Source organism: Taeniopygia guttata, chromosome 22, assembly GCF_048771995.1.
Source record: "Taeniopygia guttata chromosome 22, bTaeGut7.mat, whole genome shotgun sequence".
NCBI classification, from domain to species: domain Eukaryota; kingdom Metazoa; phylum Chordata; class Aves; order Passeriformes; family Estrildidae; genus Taeniopygia; species Taeniopygia guttata.
In genome coordinates, this window is record NC_133047.1 from 2,080,929 (window position 1) to 2,101,148 (window position 20,220).

At 70.2% G+C, this 20,220-nt stretch overlaps 2 protein-coding genes across 6 annotated transcripts; both read left to right on the forward strand.

The window, feature by feature from the left end:
* Window positions 1-1,093: 1,093 nt before the first annotated feature.
* Window positions 1,094-11,345, forward strand: SORBS3 (sorbin and SH3 domain containing 3). 5 transcript variants are annotated; one of them, XM_072917664.1, is made up of 18 exons: window positions 1,094-1,332; window positions 3,446-3,595; window positions 3,668-3,773; window positions 3,904-4,121; window positions 4,193-4,256; window positions 4,327-4,441; window positions 4,515-4,599; window positions 4,677-4,718; window positions 4,825-4,911; window positions 6,350-6,405; window positions 7,929-8,026; window positions 8,115-8,194; window positions 8,287-8,333; window positions 8,479-8,593; window positions 8,667-8,792; window positions 10,145-10,687; window positions 10,775-10,881; window positions 10,967-11,345. In XM_072917664.1, the coding sequence occupies exons 2-18, from the start codon at window positions 3,488-3,490 to the stop codon at window positions 11,109-11,111; spliced, it is 2,142 nt and encodes a 713-aa protein (XP_072773765.1). In that variant the 5' UTR covers window positions 1,094-1,332; window positions 3,446-3,487; the 3' UTR covers window positions 11,112-11,345. The 5 variants fall into 5 exon arrangements, with proteins under 5 accessions (XP_072773765.1, XP_072773766.1, XP_072773768.1 ...); XM_072917667.1 differs by lacking the exon at window positions 1,094-1,332 and having other exon boundaries at window positions 3,478-3,595; window positions 10,145-10,525; window positions 10,608-10,687; XM_072917665.1 differs by lacking the exon at window positions 1,094-1,332 and having other exon boundaries at window positions 3,464-3,595; window positions 3,686-3,773.
* PDLIM2 (PDZ and LIM domain 2) lies at window positions 11,283-18,030 on the forward strand. The gene is made up of 10 exons (XM_041720585.2): window positions 11,283-11,598; window positions 13,057-13,162; window positions 13,515-13,666; window positions 14,509-14,578; window positions 14,660-14,751; window positions 14,829-14,874; window positions 16,308-16,459; window positions 16,741-16,886; window positions 16,962-17,067; window positions 17,497-18,030. Exons 1-10 carry the CDS (start codon window positions 11,285-11,287, stop codon window positions 17,690-17,692), a joined length of 1,380 nt encoding a protein of 459 aa, XP_041576519.2. The 5' UTR covers window positions 11,283-11,284; the 3' UTR covers window positions 17,693-18,030.
* Window positions 18,031-20,220: the final 2,190 nt, after the last annotated feature.

The following is a 20,220-nucleotide window of genomic DNA, read 5'->3' on the forward strand; positions in this document are numbered from 1 at the left end:
GGACATGGGGACATTGGGGACCTGGGGACATGGGGATACCAGTACAGGGACATGGGGACATTGGGGACATGGGAACATGGGGACACCAGTACAGGGACATTGGGGACATGGGGACACCAGTACAGGGACATGGGGACATTGGGGACATGGGGACACCATACAGGGACATGGGCACATTGGGGACATGGGGACATTGGGGACATGGGGACATTGGGGACATGGGGACATGGGGACATGGGGAGCATCCCGGAGCATCCCGGCCCGGCCGCGCGTTCCCGGGTGGCACGGCCGCGCCGAGCAAACAGGAAACACTCGGCCTTTGTTCATCCCGGCCGGGCCGCGCGTTCAATATTTATTTATCCGTGAGCGGAGCCTGGCGCCGGGAGCCGCGGGAGGGACGCACCGAGGCACGGCCGGAGGCTCCGGTGCCCGCGGAGCCCGAGGTGAGCGCGGCTTCGGGCGGGGGGTGTCGGGCTGGAGGGGACGGTCACCCCTTGGCAGCCCTGCCCTTGTCACCCCGGGCATTTCCAGCAGGATCAGCCCCTGTCCCCAGCCTGTGGCCTCGCCACCGCGTCCCCAGCTGGCACCAAGGAGCTCCCTCATTGCTACGGCACTGGGGTGGGAGCTGCGTCCCCCAGGGCCGTGGAGGGGGGAGGACAGCCTGTCCCCTGTGTCCCCCGCGTCCCTCGTGTCCCCTGTGTGTGTCCCCGGTGTCCCCCGTGTCCTCTGTGTCCCCTGAGTGTGTCCCCGGTGTCCCCTGTGTGTCTCCCCCGTGTCCCCAGAGTCCCCCGTGTGTGTCCCCCGTGTGTGCCCCCGGTGTCCCCCGTGTCCCCCGTGTCCCCTGTGTGTGTCCCCGGTGTCCCCTGTGTGTGCCCCCGTGTGTGTCCCCTGTGTGTGTCCCCCGTGTGTGTCCCCTGAGTGTGTCCCCTGTGCCCCCCGTGTCCCCTGTGTGTGTCCCCCGTGTCCCCTGTGTGTGTCCCCGGTGTCCCCCGTGTCCCCGGTGTCCCCTGTGTGTGTCCCCCGTGTCCCCCGTGCCCCCTGAGTGTGTCCCCGGTGTCCCCCGTGTCCCCTGTGTGTGTCCTCCGTGTCCCCGGTGTCCCCCGTGCGTGTCCCCGGTGTCCCCCGGGCGCAGAACCGCAGCCAGCCGGGGCTGCTGCCATCGCCCCGCTGGTCCCCAGCAGCAGAGGGCGGTGGCTCGGAGGGGACCGAGGGGTGGCAGCGAAGCCACCATGCCCCCGAGAGCTGACGTGGGAGCTCACGGGATGAGGAAGGGCTGGGGCAGCGCCGTTTTGGGGGTGTCAGCAGTTCAGGGGAGCAGGAAGCGGCCGGCGGGTGAGTGCTGCGGGCGCTGCCCGAGGGGGCGAGGGGGGCACGGGGCACCCGCAGGGCCGGGCAGGGCACGGGGGTGTCCCGGTGTCCCCCCGGTGTCCCGCGGGGGACCCGTGCCCGGATTCCTTAGGGATGGGCGGGGGGAGCGGATGGAGGGGCGCAGTGGGGATGGGGGCTCTGCTCTGTGCCCCACGCCAGGACTTGGGTGGGCACAGGAGCACCGACCCCACTCCCCACTTCGGTCCTCACCTCTCAGCGTTTCCTTCCTCACCCTCTTCCCAAAATCCCCCCTAAATCCCCTTCTGGAGGGGGTGAGGTGGGGCACAGGCAGGGCACGGGGGGCTTATGGGGGTCCCCAGTGCCCAAATCCCTGCGGGATGGAGAGATTGAAAGGATGGAGGGCATGGAGGGTCACCCGTGGGAAGGTGGGCGGCAGTGAGGATGGGGGCTCTGTTTCCCCCTGGCCCCATCCCGGCGCTCGGAGGTCCGCAGGAGCACAGTCCCGACCTCCAGCCGGCACTTCCCTCCCCATCCTTCCCCAAAAACCGCCCCGAGCCCCCGTCTCCATCGCGCGGGGGGCCGGCGAGGCCGCGCTCGCCCCGTTTCGTAAGCGGGGGCCGGTGCTCGGGAACGCGTGCGCGGGGCGCGGGATGAGTTCAGCCCCTTGGCTCCGTTCCCTGGATCCCATCCCTGGAAATGTCACTGGAAACTCTGAATGGGCGGCCCCGCTCCAGAGCGGGGAGCGCTGGGGGGGCAGCGCACCCCGGGGGTGCCGGGGCACACGGGGACCCAGCGCCGGGCAGGACGGAGCCTCCCGCCGCTCCCGGGGGATATTCTTGGGGGGCTCAGCCCCCCGCGATGCGCTGAGACCTTCCCCGCTCCTTCTCCCGGCCAAGTTCCTGCCGTGGGTTTTCCCTCCCTCCGCTCGCAGCTCCGTCCTGCTCGCCCCGGGGCTGCTCCCCAAAACCCCGGCGCTTCCCGGGGACCCCCGTTGGCACCGGCCAGGAGGTAAGAGCTGGCTGGGGGGGTCGGCGAGGAGGGGAGGCCCCGAGGAGACCCCCGGGGACAGGTTTTGGGGGACACTCGAAAGGAGGAGAAGGATGGGGCCGAGCCCCGTGCGGGTGCTGCGCTGGGAATGGCGTGGAGGTTTTTGGGGTGCCCTGGGGGGATGGAAGCCTGCACCCCACTTTCTGTGCCCCGGGGCACATCCTTCCCCGGTGCTCAGTTTCCCCACGGGGGTGATTAACATTAATTACAGCCTCGGGGCTGCCGAGCCTCCAGCGGAGCCGAGGGGCCGCCAGCCCGATTTGGGGGTCCCACACACACACAGAAGGCACCGTGCCCGGCTGGCACCCCCCGGCAGCCCCCCGGGATGCCCCGTTTGAGGCGGGGTCTGGCACCGGGGAGCGGCGCTGCCGGGCTGGGGCCGAAGGGACGAGCCAGGGCACAGGTGTCCCCCTAAGTCCCCGGTGCTGCGCTCGCCTCCGGAGCCATCCCGGTGTCGGGAAGGGCTCCGGGGGTCCCGTGCCCCCCAGGTGCCCCCCGGCCGGCCCGCGGTGAGTCACAGCATCGCCCTCCCGGCGGGCGGTGCCGGGCTGGGCCGCGCGTTCGTTCCCGGCTCCGCGTCCCTCCGTCCCCTCTCCCTCCTTGTTTGCGCTGCAGGGCGGGGAAATATTTCTGCCCTGTCGTGTTCCCGGCCCTGGCAGCGCTCCCGGGCGGGCGACGCTGCTGCCGCCGCGTGCCCGGGCGGAGGGCAGTGCCCGGGATGCCAGGGCGATGGGAGGGCGGTGCGGGCAGCGCCCCGGCCCGCTCCGGGCGTGTTCTTCCCGAGGAGGATCCATCCCTGCAGAGCCGGGCAGGAGCAGGGCCGGGTGCTCTGGAGCGGTGGGGACCCGTGCCAGGGCTGCTTCTGAGCTTCCCCTGGCACCGCGAGGCTCCCTGAGCTGGGGACGCTGCCACCGCGGTTGTCACCCGCTCCTGCGCCTCCGAGTAACGGGGGATGCTGCCGGCAGTGGGGCTGGGGGTCTTCCGAGCCCCCATGGCTCTGGCAAAGCCTGGGAATGCCCAGAAAACCGGGACACGGGACTCCCCGTGAGCACAGCTGCTTTTCCCGCAGGGCACGGGCAGCCCCCGGGCACCATCCCCGGTGCCCCCGGGCATGGCGGGCCGGTTCCTGCCCCCCGAGCCCAGCCCGGCCACGGCAGTGGGGGACGTTCCCCCCCTCCACCCACCTCTGCAGGTGTCCCCGCAGCGCACGGTGACACGGGTGAGTGGCGCTGGGGGCTGGCACATGCTGGGAGCTTCGGGAGGGGCTGCACCCCCCAATCCTTTGTGCCAGCCCCTCCCTGTGCCACAGGTGCCCGTCATCCGCCACCGCGGCTCCAACACCCTCAACTTCCACTTCCATGACCCGGAGAACAGCCAGGGAGCTCCCGAGAGCTCAGGTACAGAGAGCCCCGAGCAAGCTGGGGAGACCCTGGGGGCTCCCCCGAGCCGTGCCCACCCGAGCCGTGCCCACCCGAGCCGTGCCCACCTGAGCCGTGCCCACCTGAGCCGTGCCCACCTTCTCTCCAGTGAATGAGTGGTACCAGACCTGGCCAGCCAAGGAGGCGAAAGCCCCCAGCACCCCGATGCCCGCCCACCCCTCACCCAGCCCCAGGGCTGCCCCCGCGTGCCCCCCGGGCTGCTCGGCCACCTGGACCAAGGACAGCAAGCGGCGGGAGAGGCGCTGGGTGAAGTACGATGGCATCGGGCCCGTGGACGAGACGGGGATGCCCCTCGCCTCACGCTCGGTGAGTGGGGGCGCAGGGCGGGGGTGTCACCCCGCTGTCACCCCCTCACCACCCCAACTGTCCCCCCCCAGAGCGTCGACAGCCCCCGAGACTGGTACCGCAGCATGTTCCGGCAGATCCACCGCAAGCTGCCAGGTGAGGCCGGGCACGCGGGGGTGGCACGGAGCGGGCACGGCTCGGCGCCCGCTCACCTCCCCCGTCTCAGAGCCCGACTGGGACACCCATTCCTGCCCCGCCACGGCGCCTCCGTCGCCCCCCAAGCCGCGGAGGAGGGGCTCGGCCCCAGCGGAGCCCCCCGGAATGCCCAACGGGACGGACTGGTGAGCGTGGCACGGGGGCGCGGTGCCCACGGGGTGGGGACAGCGGTGGCTGAACCCCCCCCGTCCTCCACAGGACCCGCTGGGGTGGCAGCGGTGCCACCGCCGAGCCTGGCAGCATTTTCGACTACGAACCGGGGAATTTCTCTCCGCGGGAGCAGGTGGGCAGGCCCTGGCACACGGGGAGGGGGTGGGCACGGCGGTGGGCACACCCTGACCGGCCCCGTGCCCTTTCCAGAGCCCGGCGGCAGCGCGGCCCGAGCGGGCTCGGTCCATCGAGGTGAGGCGGCGGTGGCAGGGGGTGGCAGGGGGTGGCAGGGGGTGGCAGGGGGTGGCAGCGGGTCCCGGTGCCCGCGGGCGGTGCCAGCCCCGTCCTGCCCCCGCAGGTGCTGCTGGAGCAGGAGCTGGAGCAGCTCAGCCACGAGCTGGACAAGGACATGAGGGACATGGAGACGCGCCGGGGCCCCCGCCAGGTACTGCAGACCCCTCCTGCTGCCCCTTGGTGCCCGCAGGGCATCCAGCTGTGGGCACAGCCAGCTGTGGGCACACCCAGCTGTGGGCACATCCAGCTGTGGGCTCATCCAGATGTGGGCACATCCAGCTGTGGGCACACCCAGCTGTGGGCACATCCGGCTGTGGGCACACCCGGCTGTGGGCACATCCAGCTGTGGGCTCATCCAGCTGTGGGCACACCCAGCTGTGGGCACACCCAGCTGTGGGCACATCCAGCTGTGGGCACACCCAGCTGTGGGCTCGGCCTTTGTGCAGGCCTGGGACGTGCACGTGGTGGGATGCACAGCTGGATGCATGCGTGGCCGGATGCGTGCGTGCACATCTGGATTAATGCTCGGATGGGTGCGTGCACATCTGGGTGCACTCACGGCTGGATGTGTGCACAGCTGGATGTGTGAACAACTGGATGCCTGCACAACTGGATGCCAGCACAGCTGGATGTGTGCACAACTGGATGTGTGCACAACTGGATGCCAACACAGCTGGATGTGTGCACGGCTGGATGTGTGCACAACTGGATGTGTGCACAACTGGATGCCAGCACAGCTGGATGTGTGAACAACTGGATGCCAGCACAGCTGGATGTGTGCACAGCTGGATGTGTGCACAACTGGATGCCAGCACAGCTGGATGTGTGAACAACTGGATGCCAGCACAACTGGATGTGTGCACAACTGGATGCCAACACAGCTGGATGTGTGCACGGCTGGATGTGTGAACAACTGGATGTGTGCACAACTGGATGCCTGCACAGCTGGATACGTGCACAGCTGGATGTGTGAACAACTGGATGTGTGCACAACTGGATGCCTGCACAGCTGGATATGTGCACGGCTGGATGTGTGAACAACTGGATGCCAGCACAGCTGGATGTGTGCACAGCTGGATGCGTGCACAGCTGGATGTGTGCACGGCTGGATGTGTGCACAACTGGATGTGTGCACAGCTGGATGCGTGCACAGCTGGATGTGTGAACAACTGGTTGTGTGCACAGCTGGATGCGTGCACAGCTGGATGTGTGCACCACTGGATGTGTGCACAACTGGATGTGTGCACGACTGGATCAGCACAGCTGGATGTGTGCACAGCTGGATGTGTGCACAACTGGATGGACGCGTGCACGACTGGAGCCCTGCACATCTGCATGCCCGCACAGCCGGGTGAACAGGCGGGCCAGCTGCCCGCACATCTGGATGCGCGCAGAGCTCGGTGCCCGCCCGGCTGGCCCCGCGCACATCTGGAGCCGCGGCCGCGGGGCTCTAGGACCCAGCCCGGCCTCCCGCCCGTCCGGCCGCCGCTCCATTGGCGCAGCCGGGCTGGGCTCCTTCGCTTCCCGCCGAGACTCGGCCTCCCGCATGATGAATTTTTCTCTCCCACCCCCTCCGCTCCTCCCGGCAGAGCCCGGCGGCTGCTCCCACCGCTCGCTCCCCTGCTCCGGCCTCCCCGGCTGCTCGGTGAGTTCAGCGCCCCCCGCCCCGCGCCCCCAAATCCCCAAATCCCCAAATCCCCCCGTGCCCACTCGAGGAGAGGGTCAGGAGCGCGTTCTGGGGGTGGCGGGCGGGCTGTCCCCGCAGCGTCCCGCGGGGTGCGAGTCCCCAGACATCCCCCACGGGATCCCCGCGGACCCCCCCACGGTGGCAGCGGTGGCCCCACGGTCCCCCACAGCCCGGCACGGGTGGGAGCGGCGCCGGGCGGGCTGCCCGGAGGGTGGGACCGGAGCGGAGCGGGGCTGGTCCTTTCCCTGTCCCTGGAGCAGGGACAGCGCGTCCCGGCCTTTGGCTCCGTCCCACGGGAGGTGACGGCGCTTGGATTCCCAGCGGTGTCCCCACAGCTGTCCCCGCGAGTCCCGGAGCGCCCCGCGATGGGATGGGCACCCCGGGAAGGGGGTGGGGGTGCCGGGGTGTCCCCACCGACCCCTCCGTGCCGCGGCAGCGAGAGGAAAACACACAAACAACAAACAAACAAACAAACAACAAACAAACAAACAAACAAACAAACAAACCAACAAGCGCCTCCCCTTGTAGGACCTACCGTAACCCTCCGGGGCGCACGGGGGGTGGCTCCCCCCAATCCCCAACCCCTCCTCCAGCTTGGGGGGTGCATTTGGGCTCTTTAAGTGCCCCCCGGAGCGGGTTATTCATTAGCCCTCCCCGGCGCTTCCTGCTCGGCCGCAGCGGGGCCGCGCTGCCGGAAAACTTCGGACCTGTCCCGCCTGGCTGCCTCTGGGAGGAGCCGCTGGGGGGGTGAAGAGAGCAGAGCCGGTTTTGGGGGACCCCGGCGTCCTCACACTGGGGTACCCAGTGGTTCTGGGCCGTGGGATCCCGGGGTGCTGGGTCTGGGGGACCCCGATATCCTCATCCATGGGACCAAAGGATGCTGGTTCTGGGGGACCCGATATCCTCATCCATGGGACCAAAGGATCCTGGTTCTAGGGAACCCCGATATCCTCATCCATGGGACCCGAGGATCCTGGGTCTGGGGGACCCCAATATCCTGGTTCATGGAATTCAGGGATCCTGGTTCTGGGGGACCCCGATATCCTCATCCATGTCCTGGTTCTGGGGGATCCCAATATCCTCATCCATGGGACCAAAGGATCCTGGTTCTGGGGGACCCCGATATCCTCATCCATGTCCTGGTTCTGGGGGACCCCGATATCCTCATCCATGGTACCCAAGGATCCTGGTTCTGGGGGACCCCGATATCCTCATCCATGGGACCCGAGGATCCTGGTCCTGGAGAACCCCGAATTGCTGGTCTGTGGAACTCGGGGTTCCAGGGGGTTTGGTCCATGGGGTACAGGAGTCCTGAGGGTCCCTGATGTCCATGAGACCCAGGGGTGCTGGTCCATGCAATTCACGGGACCCCGATATCCCGCTCCGTGGCACCAAGGGTCCTGCCCTCCCCCAGGGAGGGTTTGTGGCAGCAGGGCTGGAGAGGAGGCTCAGCCCTGCTCTGAGCCCCTGTCACCCCACAGGAGCCCCCTGTCCCCCCACCGGCTGTGGAGCCCCCCTGTCACCCCCAGCATGGAGCGGGGTGGGCTGGGGCTGGCCAGTGACCGGAGCCCTGGCAGAGGTGAGCCCCCCTTGAGCCCCCTGAGCCCCCCAAGCCCTGCCATAGGGCACCCCAAGCACCCCAGCTGGTGACATCCCCCTCTCCACAGACACCCTCAGGCCGGGGACCCTCCCCAGCCTGTCAGACCTGGGGGACCCCGTGGAGGCCGTCAAGAGGGAGGAGAAAAAGGTGAGGCTGGCACGGTCCCACCCGTGTGGGATTTGGGGTGGCTGGGACTGGGATTGGGGGCGTCTCCCTGTGACCTCTCCTCTCCCTCCCAGATGAAAGCTGCTCGCCTCAAGTTCAACTTCCAAGCCGAGTCTCCCAAGTGAGCGCTGGGGTCACTCCTGGGGTGCCACCGTGGCCCTGGGGTGACAGATGGGGACTGGGGGAGCCCCAGCACGGGGGTGGCCCTGCCAGCCAAGCCGGGCTGGCTCCGTGCCCCCGGGCAGCTGTGACAGTGTCCCTCGCAGGGAGCTGACGCTGCAGAAGGGTGACATCGTCTACATCCACAAGGAGGTGGACAGGAACTGGCTGGAGGGGGAGCACCACGGCCGCGTGGGCATCTTCCCCTCCAACTACGTGGAGGTGAGCGTGGGCTGCGAGGGGACAGCGGGGCCGGGGGGTGCTGGCACTGCCCCTCACCCGCGTGCCCCCCCAGATCCTGCCCCCCACGGAGGTGCCCAAGCCCATCAAGGCTCCCACGCTCCAGGTGCTGGAATACGGCGAGGCGCTGGCGCTCTACAACTTCCGAGGCGATCTGCACGTGGAGCTCTCCTTTCGTAAGGTAGTGCGGCTCGGTGCTGTGACATCCTGGCCATCCCGGGCCGTTCCGTGCCATCCCGGCCCATCCCGGCCATCCCGGGCCATCCCACCCATCCCGGGCCATCCCGTGCCATCCCGGCCATCCCGGGCCGTTCCGTGCCATCCCGGCCATCCCGGGCCATCCCGGCCATCCCGGCCATCCCGGGCCGTTCCGGGCCATCCTGCCCATCCCGTGCTATCCCGGGCCATCCCGGCCATCCCGGGCCATCCCGGCCATCCCGGCCATCCCGGGCTATCCCGGCCATCCCGGGCCGTTCTGTGCCATCCCGGCCATCCCGGGCCATCCCGGGCCATCCCGTGCCGTTCCGTGCCATCGCCGCCCATCCCGGCCATCCCGGGCCGTTCCGTGCCATCCCGGCCATCCCGGCCATCCCGGGCCATCCTGGCCATCCCGGGCCATCCCGGCCATCCCGGCCATCCCGGCCATCCCGGCCATCCCGGCCATCCCGGCCATCCCGCCCATCCCGTGCCGTTCCGTGTCATCCCAGCCATTCCGGCCATCCCGTGCCGTTCCGTGTCATCCCGGCCCATCCCGGCCATCCCGGGCCACCCCGGGCCATCCCGGCCCATCCCGCCCATCCCGGGCCGTTCCGGGCCATCCTGCCCATCCCGGCCATCCCGGCCATCCCGGGCCATCCCGGGCCATCCCGGCCATCCCGCCCATCCCGGCCCATCCCGGGCCATCCTGTGCCGTTCCGTGCCATCCCGTGCCATCCCGGGCCATCCCGGCCCATCCCGGCCCATCCCGCCCATCCCGGCCATCCCGGGCCGTTCCGTGCCATCCCGGCCCATCCCGCCCATCCCGGGCCATCCCGGGCCATCCCGCCCATCCCGGGCCATCCCGCCCATCCCGCCCATCCCGGGCCATCCCGGCCCATCCCGGCCCATCCCGGGCCATCCCGGCCCATCCCGGCCGTTCCGGGCCATCCCGCCCATCCCGGCCATCCCGGCCATCCCGGCCATCCCGGCCCATCCCGCCCATCCCGCCCATCCCGTGCCATCCCGGGTCATCCCGGCCATCCCGGGCCATCCCGGGCCATTCTGTGCCATCCCGGCCATCCCGGGCCATCCCGGCCATCCCGGCCCATCCCGGCCCATCCTGGCCATCCCGGGTCATCCCGGCCATCCCAGCCATCCCGGCCCATCCTGGCCATCCCGGGCCGTTCCGTGCCATCCCGGCCCATCCCGGCCATCCCGGGCCGTTCCATGCCATCCCGGCCATCCCGGGCTGTTCCGTGCCATCCCGGCCATCCCGGGCCATCCCGTGCCGTTCCGTGCCGCTCCGTGCTGACCCGCCCTCTGCTCCCGCGGCAGGGCGAGCGGATCTGCCTGGTGCGGCGGGTGAACGAGAACTGGTACGAGGGGCGGATCTCGGGCACCAGCCGCCAGGGCATCTTCCCCGCCACCTACGTGCAGGTGCTGAAGGAGCCGCGGGTCAAAAGCACCGCCGAGGACATCCCCGCCTCTCCCGGCCCCGCCGCCGGCTCCCCGTCCCCGCAGCGCTCTCCCGGTCCCCGCACCCCCCAGGCTCCCTCCGGCCCGTCCTCCCCGCGCCACCCCGGTGCCACCTTCCCCCCGTCCCCAAAGCTGCCCCACGCTGGCACCCCCAGCCCCTTGGTGGCTCCTGCCAGCCCCCCACACCCTGCGGCCGCCCACCCCCGGGAGCCCTGGCGTCCCGCCTGGACCCCCGAGCAGGTGAGTGCCCCCCACCCTGGCATCGTGCCCCGCAGCGCTGGGGCTGGGGGTGCCGCCCTGAGCCCACCCTGTCCCCCCACAGCGCCCGAGCCCCGCGGCACAAAGCAGCGCCCGCCCCGAGCCCGCCCCGTCCCACAACGGCTCCGAAATCCGCTGGACCCCGTAAGCAGCGCCGGGAGCGTCCCCGGGGCGCGGTGTCCCCACGAGGGACCGTGGGTGGGTGGGCTCTGCCCACGCTTTGTCTCGCAGGTACCGGGCGCTCTACCAGTACCGGCCCCAAAACGCCGACGAGCTGGAGCTGCTGGAAGGGGACCGGGTGGATGTCATGCAGCAATGCGACGACGGCTGGTTCGTGGGTGCGTGGCCATCGCCTTGGGGACAGGGATGAGGACAAGGTGCCACCCTCGCCCCTCACCGCCTCTCGCGTCTCTGTACCCGCAGGAGTGTCCAGGAGGACGCAGAAATTCGGCACTTTCCCCGGGAATTACGTGGCGCCGGTGTGACCCGCGGCCACGAGGGACCCCGGGGGCAGGAGTGGGGCCGGGGGCTTCCCCTGTGTCCCCGCCGTGTCCCCCCACGGGGGTGAAGCGCCCCCAGCTCCCTCCCGCCCCTATGGGGCTGCTTCTAACAGGGACTAATCCCCCCAGCGCGGGGCGGCTGAACCCGCCCCCTCCTCACCGCTGCCCGCTGCCGCCGCCCCGGGGGTCGCCCCGGGGGTCTGTCCGGTGCCGGGCCCGACCGTGACGGCCGCGGCCCGGGATGTGGGGCCGTGTCCGGGAGTCGCCTTCGCTTCTTTTCATTAAAGCTCAGCTCAGCCCGACTCTGAGAGCGCCGGGATTGGGGAGGAGCCGCTCCCGGGACCCGTCCCACCGGAGCTGCGGGGCGGGGAGCGGCGGCGGGACGCGGCGTGGGGCCGCGGGGATCCCCCCACGCCCACGGGCGGGCCCGGTCGGGGGTGGGTGGGGGTGGGGGGGTCACTCCTGTAGCCCGGCCCGGCCCGGTCCGGCTCCTCCCGAGGAGGCGGCGCCGTCCCGGGGCCGCGCTCGGCTCCGCAGCCCCGCGGGGCCGCCCCGGTGAGTGCGCGGGGGGCGCGGGGGGCGCGGGGGGTGTCCGTCCGTCGGGGGGTCCCGGTGCCCGGGGGTGCAGAGGGATGTGCGGGCAGGTCCCGCCGCCACCGTGTCCCCAAGTCCCCGCGTGCCCGGATTCTCGCCGTGTCCCCACGTCCCCGCGCGTCCTGGCATCGCCCGTCCCGCGGGTGCCAGGCGGTGCCACCGGGCGCCGCGGGCACAAAGAGGTCGCTGTGCGGCGGGGACAGAGCCGGGAGGCAGCGGGGACACGGGTGGGGTGCGGGGGGCGAGGAGGGGAGCAGGGGAGCACGGACAGAGCCGGGGACAGGGATGGAGAAGGGGCGCAGGACACGAAGGGGGGTGCAGGGACTGGAGAAGGGGTGCAGGGATGGAGGAGGGGGTGCAGGAGAAGGGGACACAAGGGAGAGCTGGGGGACAGTATCTAAAGGGGTTCAGGGTCCGGAGAAAACGCGCAGGGCTGTCGCGGGGGGTCTGGGGTGGGTGCCCAGCTGGGTATGGGGGTCCCCTCACTGCCCAGGGATGCTGAGCGGGGCTGGGCATGGGGAGGGGGTTTGGGGTTTGGGGTTTCCTCCCGGCACTGGAAGCCCAGCCCAGGAAATTCTTCCGGGCAGCCTCTCAAGCCCCTCTTTGTGCTCTTGGGATTTTTAACATTCCCGGCGGCTGCGGACGGGGTGCCCGGTTCCGGATGGGGTGCCCGGCGCCGGACGGGGTGCCCGGTGCCGGACGGGGTGCCCGGTGCCGGATGGGGTGCCCGGTGCCGGATGGGGTGCCCGGTTCCAGATGGGCTGCCCAGCTCTCCCAGGCTCCGGTGGGATGGGTGGGATGGGATCTGGTGTGGATTTAGGGTGGATTTAGGGGGTGCGGCTGCCCATCCCCACCCATCCCATCGGAGCTAAGAGCTGCCCCGCTCACCGGGGTGCCATGGGGACCCCGCGCCACCCCCGGGGGGACCCTCAGCGCCCTTTCCCGGTGTGGATTTGCTGTGGGATGAAGGACTGAGGCTGCCGGTCCCCGCTGGGTGCCGGATCCTGCTGTGGCGAGCAGAACCCGTCCCTGCCTGCCACATCCTCCCCTCCCAACGCCGCTGGCTCGGCTGTGCCAGGCCACAGCGCTGGCCTTGCTGCCGAGGCGTCCCCGATTTCCTGCCTTGCTCCAGCTCCCGGGAACGACCTTGGCTGTCTCAGCGGCACCTCCGGGTGCTGGGACCCCCCTGCCCCGGGGCAGGAAGCCACCAGCCTCGGGGGACAAGAGGAAGCGGCGGTGGCTGGTGCCACCCTGCCAGGACCTGGCTGCCCTCCCCGGAAGGAAAGCGCTGCCGGGTTGGGGACCCTCGGGGTGCAGCGGGGACAGGGAGGCCCTCTCTGTGGGGTCTGTGGGGAGGAGGAGGGGGGTTCCCTCTGCCTCATCCCCCGGATCGCTGCCACCTCGCTGCTGCCCGCCCAGAGCCGCTGCTGCCATGCCGGTGACGGTGACACTGCCCGGCCCGGCCCCGTGGGGCTTCCGCATCTCCGGGGGAAGAGATTTCGGGAAGCCCATCACCGTCTCCAAGGTAGGACCCCCGGGTGTCCCCCCCCGGCCCGGAGAAGCCGCCGGGGCTCCGGGCGGGCCGGGCTGCTCCGGGCAGCGGATCCTGTTTGCCGTCCGTGGGGGATCCCGCTCCGTGGGAACGGCCCACGGCTGCCGGTGGCGGCGTGGGGTGGGGGTGGGGGGTTCCTGTGGCCCCTGGGCTGGGCTGGGCTGGGCCAAATTTCCGGGTGTCGTTTCCAAGGCCGTGTTCCCTCCTGGCAGAGGGGTTGGTGCTGTTCTGGCAGGGCAGGGGGGGGTTCTGGGGGTTCTGGGGGTGCTGCAGGGCACGGGGGGGTCAGCGGGGCTGTCAGCCCCGTGTCCCCTTCTCCGCGGAGGTGACGGAGCAGGGGAAGGCGGCCACGGGTGACCTGAGACCGGGGGATGTCATTGTCACCATCAATGGGGAGAGCACGGCTGAGATGCTCAACGTGGAGGCGCAGAACAAGATCAAGCAGAGCCCCGGGCAGCTCCGGCTGGAGGTGCAGAGGTGGGTGCTGGGGCCCTGGGTGCCAGGGAGGTGCAGAGGTGGGTGCTGGGGCAGCCTGGGCACCCAGGGAGGTGCAGAGGTGGGTGCTGGGGCAGCCTGGGCACCCAGGGAGGTGTAAAGGTGGGTGCTGGGGCAGCCCGGGCACCCAGGGAGGTGCAGAGGTGGGTGCTGGGGTGGGTCAGGCACCCAAGGAGGTGCAGAGGTGGGTGCTGGGGCAGGCCGGGCACCCAGGGAGGTGCAGAGGTGGGTGCTGGGCCAGCCTGGGCACCCAGGGAGGTGCAGAGGTGGGTGCTGGGGCAGGCTGAGCACATGGCCCTGGGTGCCAGGGAGGTGCAGAGGTGGGTGCTGGGACAGCCCGGGCACCCAGGGAGGTGCAGAGGTGGGTGCTGGGCAGGCTGGGCACATGGCCCTGGGTGCCAGGGAGGTGCAGAGGTGGGTGCTGGGGCCCTGGGTGCCAGGGAGGTGCAGAGGTGGGTGCTGGGGTGGGTCAGGCACCAGGCCCTGGGTGCCAGGGAGGTGCAGAGGTGGGTGCTGGGGCAGCCCAGACACACAGCCCTGGGTGCCAGCGGTGTCTGCACGGGGCTGGGGTCCCCAACCTCGTGTCTGTCCCTTGCTTCCCCACCCGCGGTGACTCTGGGTGCGGTGCCATCCCCGCAGGAGCCTGTCCCGGCTCTCTAATTAAGGAGTTGGGTGCTAATGATGCCAGGCAGCGCTGGCAGCTCTTCCCTGGCCAACTGGTCCCAGTTGGGGACCCAGCTGCTGCCTCACCAGGGTGGCAGAGAAGGGTCACAGTAGGCTCCTGAGGCAGATCCCAAACCCTGCTGCCCTCCTCTGGCCCTCAGGGCCCCGGTGCCACCTCCCAGCCACACCAACGGGGACACCTCGCCGGAGACGTTGGCCACGCGCTTCCAGGTGAGCCCCGGGCAGCCCCCGCGCCCCCCAACCCCCGGCCAGCGCTGGTGGCAGCTGCCAGTGTCACCCTCCCCTCCCCAGGACACGCTGTGGATGCCGAGCGAGAGCCAAAGTGTCCCCAGAACCCCCGGGCCCAGCCTGGCATCCCTCACCCACCCGCCTGGCAGTGCCAGGTAAGGCTGCACCGGGCTGGGGGTGGGCTGGGGGTGAGGGCCGGGGACCCCCCTGATGTCGCTGTTCTGTCCCCCAGCTCACAGCCCCTGGAGCAGGAGTTCACCTGTCCCAGCCTCTGCCAGGTGAGCAGGGAGCTGGGGGGGCTGCAGGGGCCAGGCAGAGATGCTGGGGGGGATCTGTGCACCAAAACCTTTTGAACCCTAAAACCACACCCCTCTGAACCCCCAAACCCCTTTTTAAGCCCCAAACCACCCTGCTTTGAACCCCTTTGCAATGCTAAACCTTCCCCCCCTTTGAGCCCCTAAACCACCTCATTTTGAGCCCCCAAACAACCCCACTCTGAGCCCCCAGATCCCTCCCTCTGCACCCCCAGATCCCTCCCTCTGCACTCCCAGATCCCTCCCTCTGCACCCCCAGATCCCTCCCTCTGCACCCCCACCCAGCCCCGCCGTCCCTCCGGGTCCCCGTCTCCCGTGGGTGCCGCCGGTGTCCCCTCCCCGGCCCCGCGGGCACCGCCGCACCTGCCCGGGGATGTTTGGCTCCTCCTGGCAGCGGCGCCAGCCTGGGGAGGCCAAACCAGTTTGGGAAGGCCCAGCCCCGCTCCCGCCAGCCCGGGGCACCGGGTGGGACACCGGCACCGGGTGGGACACCGGCAGCGGGATGGGGATGCGCCGGGAGCGGGATGGAGATGCCCGGGATGCCCCCTCCAGCCCGAGCTCAGTGCCAGGATGCCCGCGGCTGCCCCATCCTCCCTGCGGGCAGCCGCTGGCTCCGCGCTTGGCGTCTCCCTCCTTTCCTCCCTCCCCGCTTTCTCTTTTTCTTGTTTTTCAAGCCCAAATTGGGAAGCGCCGCGGTCCTTCCCGGCTGCCTTTGGCCGCGGCCCCGGCCGCCCCTTGGCTGCTCCGGCGGGTCCCTCCCTGTCCCGCGGGCTCCAGCCCTGCCCCGGCCTTGGGGACACGAGGATGCCGCTCCCGGAGCTGCCACCCGAGCCCCGGTGCTCCGGGGGTGGCGGCCCCGGGATCCGTCCCGCATCCCCCCGCTCATCCCCGCCGGGGATGAGGCCAAGGCCCGGCTCCTCCCGTGCCCAATTTTAGCTCATCCTTCACCCCACGGAGCCTCTGCGCTGCCCCTTTCCCTCCCCACGGCTCCAGGCAGGGGGTCCCTGTGCCCACGGGGGATTCGTTCCCATCTGCGTGGCAGCTGCTCCCGGGAACATCGGCTTCCACTTATCCGGGGTTCCGCTTCCCGGCCTCGCCGGGGCCGCTGAGCAGGAGCAGATGGAGAGGAGGGGTGGGGAGGGGCGCAGCCGCGGGGTTGTGGGGTGGGGGTGCTGCCCTGACCCCTCTGTGGGGTCCCACTGAGCCCAGCCTGGGTGGGAAGGAGAAGCAGCTGCCCCACGGAGCATCCCTCTGGAGATCTGAGCTTGGGGAAATCCCCTGGGCCTGCTCCGGGTGTCCTTGGGGTGCTCCGGGTGTCCTTGGGGTGCCTGGGGGGACAGGGAGGCTCTGTGAGCACCCCCAGCCCCCGGGACACCCCTCACTTCTCCCCCTGGCAGGAGCGACCCCTGAGCCATCGGAGCAGCTCCCGGGGCCCCGTCCTGCCTCCACCCCCCCGCCCACCCTCACCGGAGCCCGGAGCCCCCCAGGACCCCCCGAAAAGCCTCAGGGAGAGGCGCCTCTCCTCCCCCTCTCCCAGCACCTGCCACAGGTACGGAGCGGGCCGGGGGCTGTAAGGGGGGACCCCCATGGCAGGGAAACCCCCAGTCCCATGTCCCCACGCGGGTTTGTCACCCGTGGGTGCTGAGCGAGCCCGTGGAAAGGGTTAAGTCACCTGCAGGCAGGAGGGGCCGTGGGAGGGCCGGGCAGGCTGGGGCAGCTCCGGGGCGGAGGGAGCCGGTGGAGGACGGGTTGTGGGGCGCAGCCGGGTGGATCCCGGAATCGGGGTGCTGGGAACCCCCCCAAAACCTCCCCTCGGGCTGCGCCCCCCAGCCAGGGCTCGGAGCCGGCCATGAGGCGCCTGGAGGAGGACTCGGAGGTCTACAAGATGCTGCAGGAGAACCGGGAGCTGCGGGCGGCCCCGCGGCAATCCAGCACCTTCCGCCTGCTCCAGGAGGCTCTGGAGGATGAGGAGGGAGGTGAGGGGGGCACGGAGGGCGGTGGGAGGTCCTGAACGGGGGTGGCAGGACCCTGATGGCCCCGTGTCCCCCCAGGAGGTCCCGCAGCCCCCTTCCCCAGCCGGCTCTCGGCCGGGGCCCGCATGCCCGTGGCCGGGGTGCAGAAGCTGCACGTCTGTGAGAAGTGCGGGAGCAGCATCGCGTGAGTGGGGCTGGGGGCCTGGGGGGGTCCCGGGGGTCGTCCGCCCCTGCCATCCCTCCTGGCAAAGCCAAAAAGGGGCTGCTCCCCGGTGCGGGGGTGGCCCGGGGCGGGTCTGTCCCTGACATTGCTCCCGGCGGGGATAAAATAATCCTGAGTGTGCGTGGGGCAGGTCCCGGGGCAGGATCCACCCCGGCTGTCACTGCCGGAGGGGTGGAAATGGGGCTGGGGGTCCGGGGACCCCAGGGCAGGATCCATCCCTGCCATTGCTCCTTCCGAGTGAAAATGGGGGCGGTCCCGGGGTGTGAGTGGGGCCAGGGCAGGATCCATCCCTGCCATGGCTCCGAGCCCACGGTGGGGCTGAGGGCGGGTGGGAGGGGACCCTGGGGACACACGGGGTAGCTCGGCTGACCCCTGTCCCCAAACCCGCAGGACACAGGCGGTGCGGATCCAGGACGGCCGCTACCGCCACCCCTCCTGCTACACCTGCGCCGACTGCGGCCTCAGCCTGAAGATGCGCGGCCACTTCTGGGTGGGGGACGAGCTGTTCTGCGAGAAACACGCGCGCCTGCGCTACCGGGGACCCCCGGGGACACCCGTGTCCCGGCCCGTGTCCCCCCGCTCCTGAGCCCCGGCACCGTGCGGTGGGGTCACCCCCGCATCCCCCTGAGCATCCCCCGGGAGCATCCCCCGGGAGCATCCCCCGGACCCCCGGGGCGGTCCCACCCCACCCTAGGGCCGGGTTGGGGGGCTGGGGGCGCTGCCAGGCTGGGGATGGACGGGATTTGGGGGTGGGGGTGGGTGGGATGAGCTGGGTGAGTTCTCAGCCTGGGTGACAATTGGGAGCGGGGTGGCTTGAGCACTTGGGCCCCGGAGAGGGGCTGGCACCGCTTGTGCACGGACTGCAAAGGGCTTCTCCGAGGAATTAAAGCAGATTCTCTTTAAATATAATATATATTTGCTCCACTGCCGTGACTGCTCTGTGCCGGGAACCCCAGGGCAGGGGGAAGGAGGGTTCAACCCCAAACCTGAGGGTGACCCCTCAGCCCTCCTTCCTGCAGCCGGGTGGGGGTCCTGATGCTCCGGTGCCGCTCCTTGTCCTGCTGCGGGAAGGTCAGGGCTGCCCGCAGGGCTGGAGAGCCGCTCCCCACCTCCCTGGGAGTGTCCGGGTTTATTGGGGGCTGTTGGCCGAGGCCTTTGTCCTGCTCCAGGTGCTCTTATCGCCCGCACGGGGATGGCTGTGCTGTTATCAGCGCTGTGCTGTTATCAGCGCTGTGCTGTTATCAGCGGCCGGGGTGTGAGCTGCCCCTTCCCCTGTCCCTCTGCAGCAGGGACAGCCAGGACCCCCCTCCGCTCCTCCTGGGGGCTCACCGGGCTCTGTTTGGGGTGTGCCACAGCCCCCCGTGAGCCCCTCACCATGGAAATCCCATCACTGAATTCCCAATAATCGTCCCAGAGCAGCTGGGGCTGCCCCGGATCCCTGGCAGTGCCCAAGGCCGGGTTGGACGGGGCTGGAGCAGCGCGGGATGGCGGAAGGTGTCCCTGCCATGGCAGGGGTGGCACCTGGGTGGCCTTGAAGGTCCCTTCCCAACCCAACCATTCCCCGGCTCTGTGACACCCAGGGATGATGATGATGATGATGAGGATGATGATGATGGTCCTGCCCTTCTCCCCCCTCTCTCCACACGGGAAAAAAAGAGAAATAAACGCTTTGAGCCCACCTGGGATAACACATCTGGGGCTGGGGGCGCAGGTGCAGCCTGGGCAGGGGGCGCCCAGCCCTGGGGCCGTGCCGCCCCCCGGCCCTGCCCCAAAAAGCGGCGGAGGAGCGGCTCCCGGTGCTCCCGGCCCGGTTCCCGGTGTTCCCGGCCCGGTTCCCGATGGTCCCCGGTGCTCCCTGCCCGGTTCCCGGTGCTCCCCGCCCCGCTCCCGGAGCTCCCCGCCCCGCTCCCGGTGCCCCCGGCCCGGTTCCCGGAGCCCCCGGCCCGGTTCCCGGAGCCCCCGGCCCGGTTCCCGGAGCTCCCCGCCCGGTTCCCGGTGCTCCCGGCCTGGTCCCCGGTGCTCCCCGCCCGGTTCCCAGCTCCCCGTTCCCGGTTTTACCCCCTCGCTCCCGGGACATCCCGAGGATGCTGCACCACCGCGGAGCGTTCCCGGTGCAGCCGCTCCGCGGTGAGTCGGTGAGTCGGTGGTCCCGGGGCTATGGGGGTCCCCCCACCCCGGCCTGGGTCCCTCGGGGTCTCCAGGACCCTCGGGGATCTCTGGTTTGAGGTGACGGGACCCCGGGGGTCCTTGGAGCCCGAATTTGTGTTTGTGCTCGAGAAGGAACCTTGGGGTTCCCTGGAACCCCCAATTTGTGCTCCAGGGGTTCCCTGGAACCCCCAATTTGTGCTCCGGGGGTTCCCTGGAACCCCCAATGTGCTCCGGGGGCTCCCTGGAACCCCCAATTTGTGCTCCGGGGGTTCCCTGGAACCCCCAATTTGTGCTCCGGGGGGTTCCCTGGAACCCCCAATTTGTGCTCCGGGGGTTCCCTGGAACCCCCAATTTGTCCTCCGGGGGTCCCTGGAACCCCCAATTTGTGCTCCGGGGGTTCCCTGGAACCCCCAATTTGTGCTCCGGGGGTTCCCTGGAACCCCCAATTTGTGCTCCGGGGGTTCCCTGGAACCCCCAATTTGTGCTCCGGGGGGTTCCTGGAACCCCCAATTTGTGCTCCGGGGGTTCTCTGGAGCCCCCAATTTGTACTCCGGGGGTCCCTGGAACCCCAGTTTGTGCTCCGGGGGGTCCCTGGAACCCCGATTTTCCATCCCCCTCCCTGCCGGGAGGGGCCCAGGCTACCGGCCGCGCTGGGAATTCAGATTTTCCCTTCCCATTTTGGGGCTGATGGGCCGGTGCCTGTCCCCAAATGCGGGGGGGGGGGTCCCCAAAACTCAGGGGGACTGAGCTGCCAACGCAGGGGGCACCCCCAGGAGGAGCTGATGGGGACCCCCAGACCCCTTCTCGCCCTGCCAGTGCCCCCCACACCGGTGGGGCTCCGGTGACACCCCCGTGGTGGCGGGGCCAGCGGTCCCTTGGCACGAGGGGACCCGGAGCCTGTGGAATTGCAGCGCGTGGGACGCTCTGGGATGGAGCTGCGGTGCCCCCCGGAATTCCTGGGATTCA